The sequence below is a fragment of the Erythranthe guttata genome, chromosome 5, assembly GCF_056151865.1.
Source record: "Erythranthe guttata isolate IM_541 chromosome 5, IM_541, whole genome shotgun sequence".
Lineage (NCBI taxonomy): Eukaryota > Viridiplantae > Streptophyta > Magnoliopsida > Lamiales > Phrymaceae > Erythranthe > Erythranthe guttata.
Genome location: NC_142537.1, coordinates 4,274,534 through 4,282,071, shown reverse-complemented (window position 1 = coordinate 4,282,071; position 7,538 = coordinate 4,274,534). Strand labels below are relative to the sequence as shown.

At 36.5% G+C, this 7,538-nt stretch overlaps 1 protein-coding gene across 1 annotated transcript; it reads left to right on the top strand.

The window, feature by feature from the left end:
- Positions 1-218: 218 nt before the first annotated feature.
- Positions 219-4,422, top strand: KLCR1 (Tetratricopeptide repeat (TPR)-like superfamily protein). The gene is made up of 3 exons (XM_012986656.2): positions 219-1,206; positions 2,050-2,958; positions 3,942-4,422. The coding sequence occupies exons 1-3, from the start codon at positions 539-541 to the stop codon at positions 4,177-4,179; spliced, it is 1,815 nt and encodes a 604-aa protein (XP_012842110.1). The 5' UTR covers positions 219-538; the 3' UTR covers positions 4,180-4,422.
- Positions 4,423-7,538: the final 3,116 nt, after the last annotated feature.

Below are 7,538 nucleotides of genomic sequence, written 5' to 3'. Positions count from 1 at the left end.
CTAAAGGGTTCAAAGTGGAATTAACTCAATAATAATATGTCTACCAGTTAAGTTGTTCTATTATTTTGTTTGCCTATATAGAATATACCCATTATTCAATTAAATGTTTGTCTAATATTTTACTGCAAAAAAAAAAAAATACTAGTAAGAAAAAATAATGTAGATTTTCCTAATTATTTTTCAGGAGTTCACATAGTATCTATGGTATTGACTTATCCACACACTCCCACACCAAAAATACACACACAGCAAACAACGACCCATTCCTCAGATAAATAAATCACATAAAAAGTGCGCCACCAGTTGTAAATCTTTTACGTAGACTCTCTCTCTCTCTTCTTTCTCTCTCTTCTTTCTCTCTCTTCGTTGTCTTTCAGTTTGTCTTCCACAGTCAGTCAAGCCACCATCCTCACCAGCAACATTTGATAATGGTGTCTTCTATTAAATATCACTCCATAATTAACTCTTCTAATTAATTATTTATCTGTTTACCTATTAAGATTCCAACCTCTCATTTTTCCGCATCCACTCTCCGAAAATGCCGGGCTTAGTATCAGTTAAAACGCCGCCGGATGCTCCGCCGCTGCGAATTGCGGTACCGGAGGAGCCGCCGCACACTCCGATCCGGCCGGAAACCGTCAGATCCGAAGCTAAGTCGAGCTCCCCCGCCACGCGCCGACCGCCGTCGCCTTCCCCGTCAACCTCACGCGCCAAACCCTCGCCGGATCGGGGCTCCGCGAAGAAGAAATCCCCGCCGGAGAAGACGCTGATTAACGAGTCCTCGCTCGACAACCCGGATCTCGGCCCGTTCCTGCTGAAATTGGCCAGGGACACGATTGCGTCCGGCGAGGGCCCGAGCAAGGCACTGGACTACGCGCTGCGCGCGTCCAAGAGCTTCGAGAAGTGCGCCGCCGAGGGCGAGCCGAGCCTGGATTTGGCGATGAGCTTGCACGTGGTGGCGGCGATTTACTGCAGCCTGGGGAAATTCGAGGAGGCGGTGCCGGTTCTGGAGCGGGCGATTAGGGTTCCGGAGGTTCCGAGAGGTGCGGATCACGCACTGGCCGCGTTCTCGGGGTATATGCAGTTGGGAGACACGCATTCCATGCTTGGACAGTTGGATCGGTCGATTGATTGCTACAAGGAAGGGTTGAAGATACAGATGGAAGCCTTGGGGGATAATGATCCAAGAGTTGCAGAAACCTGCAGGTAAATCTTTTTACTTGTTTTTTTAATTATAATTATTCAATTAATCACCGTACAATTCGATTCTGCTTTTTTATTTTTATTTTTATAATTTAAAATTTAAGTTCTTGAAATTGAGTGTTATATTCTTGTCTCTGTTAAATTAGCCTTCAAAATCGTCATGAATGGCAACAAGTCATTACATGCCAGGGCTTTTCTTTTAACTAAAAACTAAATTATTTATTAGTGGGACAGGAAATCTGGGCCATGTATTACTTTCTAAGATGCAGCTTATTCTATGTGATCCATGTATACTTACTATTTATTATATGTTTATTATATATGACATTACTGATTACTGTAATGCAAGATCTTAAGTCCTGCCAAAGTTTTGTTAAAATTAAAAACCTGAACTTGCCGGTATACTTGTGTTGTTTTCTTTAAATTTTCCCAAGTCTGAAATGTACCTGATGTATTTCTAAATAAAAGATTAAATATTCTCTTTGATTGTTAAATACTTAGCTGAATATCATTACATTAATTAGTAAATATGATTCTTGAATGTGGTAAGGTATTGGTACTTGACATTTGGCTTAAAAGCCTTGAACATTTTTCCTGGCAACAGGATTAGCTTTGTACCTTTTGGTTTTCGACACAAATAGTATCTTATATTCTTGTTCTATGCATTTCGTAGTTATATCATACGCTTTTACTTCATCTTGTCCGTAAAAGATGAAAAAAGTCGAGTCTTTTGATACTTCTGTTTAACTGAAAAAAATAGTAAAGAAACTGATAAGTTCAAACTATCAGTCCCGACTAATATTTTGCTTGCTTCTGATGACAATTGTGTTGATACCGAAATTGCAGATATTTGGCCGAGGCCCACGTCCAAGCCATGCAATTTGATGAAGCCGACAATCTGTGCAAGAAAACTCTCGAAATCCACCGCGTGCACAGTCCACCGGCCTCCCTCGAGGAAGCGGCTGACCGCCGACTGATGGCTCTCATATGCGAAGCCAAAGGAGACTATGAATCAGCCTTGGAGCACCTTGTACTTGCCAGCATGGCTATGATTGCCAATGGTCAAGAGACCGAGGTAGCTTCAATCGATGTCAGCATCGGCAACATCTACTCATCACTCACACGCTTCGACGAGGCCGTTTTTTCCTACCAGAAAGCACTCACTGTCTTCAAATCCTCCAAAGGCGACAACCACCCTTCTGTCGCCTCAGTCTTCGTACGCCTCGCCGATTTATACTACAAGACAGGCAAAATCAGAGAGTCACGATCTTACTGTGAAAATGCCTTGAGAATTTATGGAAAACCCGTACCTGGAACAACCCCAGAAGAGATTGCTAGCGGGTTAACTGAAATTTCGGCTATTTACGAGCTGTTTAACGAACCCGAAGAAGCTTTGAAGCTACTCCAAAAGGCTATGAAGCTGTTGGAGGATAAGCCAGGTCAGCAGAGTACGGTAGCTGGAATTGAAGCGAGGACGGGTGTGATGTTTTATATGGTTGGGAGGTATGAAGAGTCGAGGGGGTCGTTCGAAACTGCTGTGGCGAAACTGAGAGGGAGTGGAGAAAGAAAGTCTGCATTTTTTGGAGTTGTGCTGAACCAAATGGGATTGGCTTGCGTGCAGTTGTTCAAGATTGACGAGGCCGCGGAGCTGTTTGAGGAAGCTAGAGAGATACTGGAGCAGGAGTGCGGCCCGTGCCATCAGGACACTCTCGGTGTGTATAGCAATCTTGCCGCTACCTATGATGCTATGGGAAGGTAAAAATCATCTATTAAGATTCTAACTTGAGTTTCTTTTCATATTTTAAGATTAGCAAAGGAAACTCCCAAATATTTCTTTTACTGTTAGGGACCAAGATTTTGTTTGTTCACTTGACGATAAAATAGATAAAAGGGTATACTATAGACATTACCCTTGAGATTTGGACTATTTACGAAGAAACCCTTGTGAGTTTCTAAATTACAGATAGCTCCTTGACATATTAAAAATGACTCTTTGGCGGTTTTTTTTTTTCAAATGCACGATAGAAACAAATTTCTTAGGGGCGCTATATGTAATGAAAGGATTTTTTGCAAACAGCTCAAACCTCAAGAATAGGATCTACCCCGATAGTCCAAATACTGAATTTTTATACAACTATTTTATCTAAGTGCTATATATATATATATATATATATATATATATATATATATATATATGTGTGTGTGTGTGTGTGTGTGTGTGTGTGTGTTATCTTACGGCAAATTGCACTGTAAGTGGTTTAAATGAAATAAACCGGCTCAAATTTGAGTTTCTTGTTTTAGCTCACGAGCTCCAGCTGTCCGAGGAGACAAGTTTGAACTCATTTTTAACTGTTTGAAAGCTCGTGAGGCAGCTTGTGAGTTTGAACTTGAGCTCCAAAAGAATAGGCTCGTGGATCTTGACTTGTAACTCATAGAGCTCGAGTTTGAGCCCTCCAAATTCGAATTTCTATTTCGAGCTCCACTTAGCTACACACCCCTTGTCATCTTTTGAAGTATAAAGGGTCCCAGCGTTTTGAACACTTGCGGATCCAAACCTTTTTGAGGAAGTCCCACCCCATTTGAACATTGATAGAGTTTCGCCTATCCACCAAAACCCTTTCAATAAGTTGTTGCTTTGAAATGTTTCGCAGCACTCAGTTATTATATTAGTTTTCCTTTAGTACAATGCTTTTGATGGGAAAACCAGATTTGATAAATCTTCGTTTGAAACTATACAGAATCGAAGATGCAATAGAGATTCTGGAGTATGTACTTAAACTGCGAGAAGAGAAACTCGGAACAGCAAATCCGGATTTCGACGATGAAAAGAAAAGGCTAGCTGAACTATTGAAAGAAGCTGGCAGGTCTCGTAACAAGAAGGCTAAATCCCTCGAAAATCTGATCGATCCTAATTCAAAAAGGACCAAGAAAGAAACAACTTCGAAGAAGTGGTCTGCTTTCGGGTTTAGAAGTTAATTCTGGATTTTCTTCTGGATTTCTTGTACACGAGTATTTTTTTTTTTTTTTAACGTAGGAGGTTGTGAATGGTTTGGTTTCAAGTTGTAGTTTGTCAAGGCTTCTTGTTCCACAGGCGTTTGGGTTGCCGTTGTGTAATTTTTTTATTTTTTATTTTCCTTTCTTATTATTATTATTTTATTGTTTATTTGTACTGCAATTGAGATATTGAAGGTGTGGGAAAAAAATGTCTCTCTTTTATAATCCTAATGTTGATCAGGCTAACTTGATGGATGTTCTGTACTAGTGATTTTATTTTTAATGTTTTTTTAATTTTTCTTTTTAATTAAGGAAGGGACATGCAATCACAAATGTACAATTTATGGGTATTTACCGCGCGGTATGGATTCCGAATTCCGATGGTTCTAAAAGGGGTGGGGCGAACTTGGCAGATTATCTTATACCCGCTCCGTTGACATTCCTATATCAATATTAACTTGATACAATTCGTAAAGCATATCATGAAAGTCTACTATATGCGACATTCGTAAAATTGTGATTTCTTGCTGGAAAAAAAGTTGTGATTTCTGTAGACAAGCTACCATGACCTTGTTTGATTTAATTGATGGGACTGAGAGGGTGTTTGACTGAGCTTATTTTAAACAGCTGATAAGCTCTTACGTCTGATAAGATGTTTTTAGAGCTGATAAGCTGTTACATCTTATTTTATGATTAATTTTTAGAGTGTTTGGATAATGAGTTTATTTCCTATTTTTACTCGTTATAAGATCTTAAATAAAAAATGTGGGGTAGAGGTACTTATTTTAAAAGATCTTATTTGGTCTCCAACAACTTATTTAAAAAAAATTAAGATCTTTTTTTTAAAAATTTATCAAACACTTTGGAAGAGCTTATAAGCTCTAAAACATCTTATAAACTCATTTTAACATCTTATAAGCTTAACCAAACACCCTCTAACTTAAATTATATTGAATTGAATTAATTCTCTGACGGGTAACTAATTATTTGATAAAATTTGGTTACTAAATGTGATTTATCAATAATGCCTCTAATTTGTCATATTTTGTTTTTAGCAACTACAAATGTATAGGCATTATTAGCCACATTTATCTTTTTATTTATTTTTTCAGTAAAAAAACACCATATAGGTATAATGTGTAATCTTGCACACTTACATGCAATTGCTTGTTACATGTGACTTATGTCTAGTGTGCTTTATAGGCTACTGTACGATAATGAAAATTTGTCGAGTGCACCTCTATATAGTGGATCAGTTCGTTCTTCTAAGGATGAAAATAGAAAAGGAAAATCGGCTAAAACTCCCTCGAATATTTTGTATAGACTACAGCTAATAATATGTCAGAATATTTTGAATTTGCTAAAAGTTCATCGGGATAGTTTAGACTGAAAATAGACAATTTAGATTGTAAATAGACAGTTTAATTGGAGAATTTAGATTGAAAATAGAGATATCTTAGATGAAAATAACATTTTTCTAATGATGTTGTGGCGGAAATAAGGCGGCGGCGGCATGTGACTAACAGGGAGAGGCAGAATAGTTGAAGAAATGTCATTTTTTTAGTGGATGTGACTTCAAAACAGATGAATTGGAGGATAATAATGTATTGTCAGTCTAAACTTTTAGCAAAATACGAAATATATGGCTGTCCTGCCTTCAAAAAAGTATTACCATTTACCGCTCAAGGGTATTCACCAAATTGCCCCGTTTAAAAAAAAAAAACTCAGGCCAAAATTGTTGTAAAAGTTGCCAATTTGTCAACCTAGTATCCTCAAAAGTAAGAATTGGCACAACCCCACCGAAAGGCAAATAAAGCCCTTCTTAGATGCTGGATAAATATTTTTTTCTCTCTCTTTTTATTTTTCTCCCTTATATATTTTACAAAATAGTGTTTTTATAAGTAAAAAAGTCAAAAAAGAGGACACAATTTGGATGCTCCTCTTCTTCACATATCACGTTGTTACCATGACCAACCTGTCACTCAAACACCATTTTCTCCCACTCTTTTTTAATTTCTTTGAATCTATTATAAAAAAATTAAATTACTGCTACACACCCATGAGGTATAATAAAATTAAAAAAAATCTCATGTTTAGGTAATTACAATCATCCTTCTTAACTATGTATATCGTATGATAATCCACTTCTTCAGTAGGTAAATTTAACACCGTAAATATAGATGTGCAATATAATATGTGATTGGAATTACCCAAACATGAAAGGAATTCGACCATACCTCGTTGGGTGACCGTAATTTGTCAAAAAAATTTTAAAAAAATCCTTATACAATGTCTGAATTTCCGGGTACATCAAAGACTTTACCCTACAAAGCATTTTCGACCGTTGATTCGATGGGCCGCAACGAATATATAATGATATATATAGAGGCATTACATTTTCATCCTATAAATTAAACATCAAAAGCAGTGGCAGTGGCAGAGCAAGCATATGGCCCGAGAGGCAACATTTTCCAAATCTATAAATTAAATATCTATTAATTTATACTAGAAATATTAAAAAAATGTTTACAATCGCATTAACGCCCCCCCCCCCCCCCCCCCCCTCAGAATTTTCTTAATGCATTCGGCCCCCAAACTTGAACTCCTATTTTTGCTAGTGTCCAAAAGCAAATTTGATATCATTAATTTGATAAAGTTTCTTAAGCTTAAAAAAAACCCATTATATTATTTGGCATCGTTGGGGGATTGACAAGAATATATAGAATTTGATAGACAATATAACTATGGTGTATCAAATATTGGTGTTTTAAGTTTAAAACAAGTAATCGAAAATGGGTCCGGATTCAATCATACATATATGAATGATATTTAGTTCAACAATTGTATAATCATAAACTTCAAACATAAGTAATCACATGTTACATTATCTTAGACAATACAATATAATCATATATATCCACTTCAATCCATCTTATTAATATCATCAACCTTCTCAAACAACACCTATTTAAAAGATTAGTTTCGTATGAACAAATTACATACCGAATTACCAAAACTTTTATTGCGGTATTATAATTTACGTAGAATTATATACATATACATATATATATATATATATATACACCTAAATTATAATACCACAATAATACCGCAATTATAATTCTACGTAAATTATAATACCGTAAATTATAATACCGCAATATATATAATTACATTTTATTAATATGTGTCGAACCAGAGATATTTAATTGTATATGATGAGGGTGGAAATTGAATTATTTGGGGGTTGAGAATTCAAATGGTGCATAATAAATTTACGAGAAGGGTTCGGGTTGGTGATCTCGAACTTTTTTTTTTTTAATAGAAAATAACACAAAATA

Excerpts from the sequence above, each read along its gene's own strand:
- KLCR1 (XM_012986656.2), top strand. The coding sequence starts at position 539 with ATGCCGGGCTTAGTATCAGTTAAAACGCCGCCGGATGCTCCGCCGCTG. Across the intron at positions 1,207-2,049 it reads AGAGTTGCAGAAACCTGCAG|ATATTTGGCCGAGGCCCACG; the intron begins GTAAATCTTTTT and ends CCGAAATTGCAG. Across the intron at positions 2,959-3,941 it reads ACCTATGATGCTATGGGAAG|AATCGAAGATGCAATAGAGA; the intron begins GTAAAAATCATC and ends GAAACTATACAG.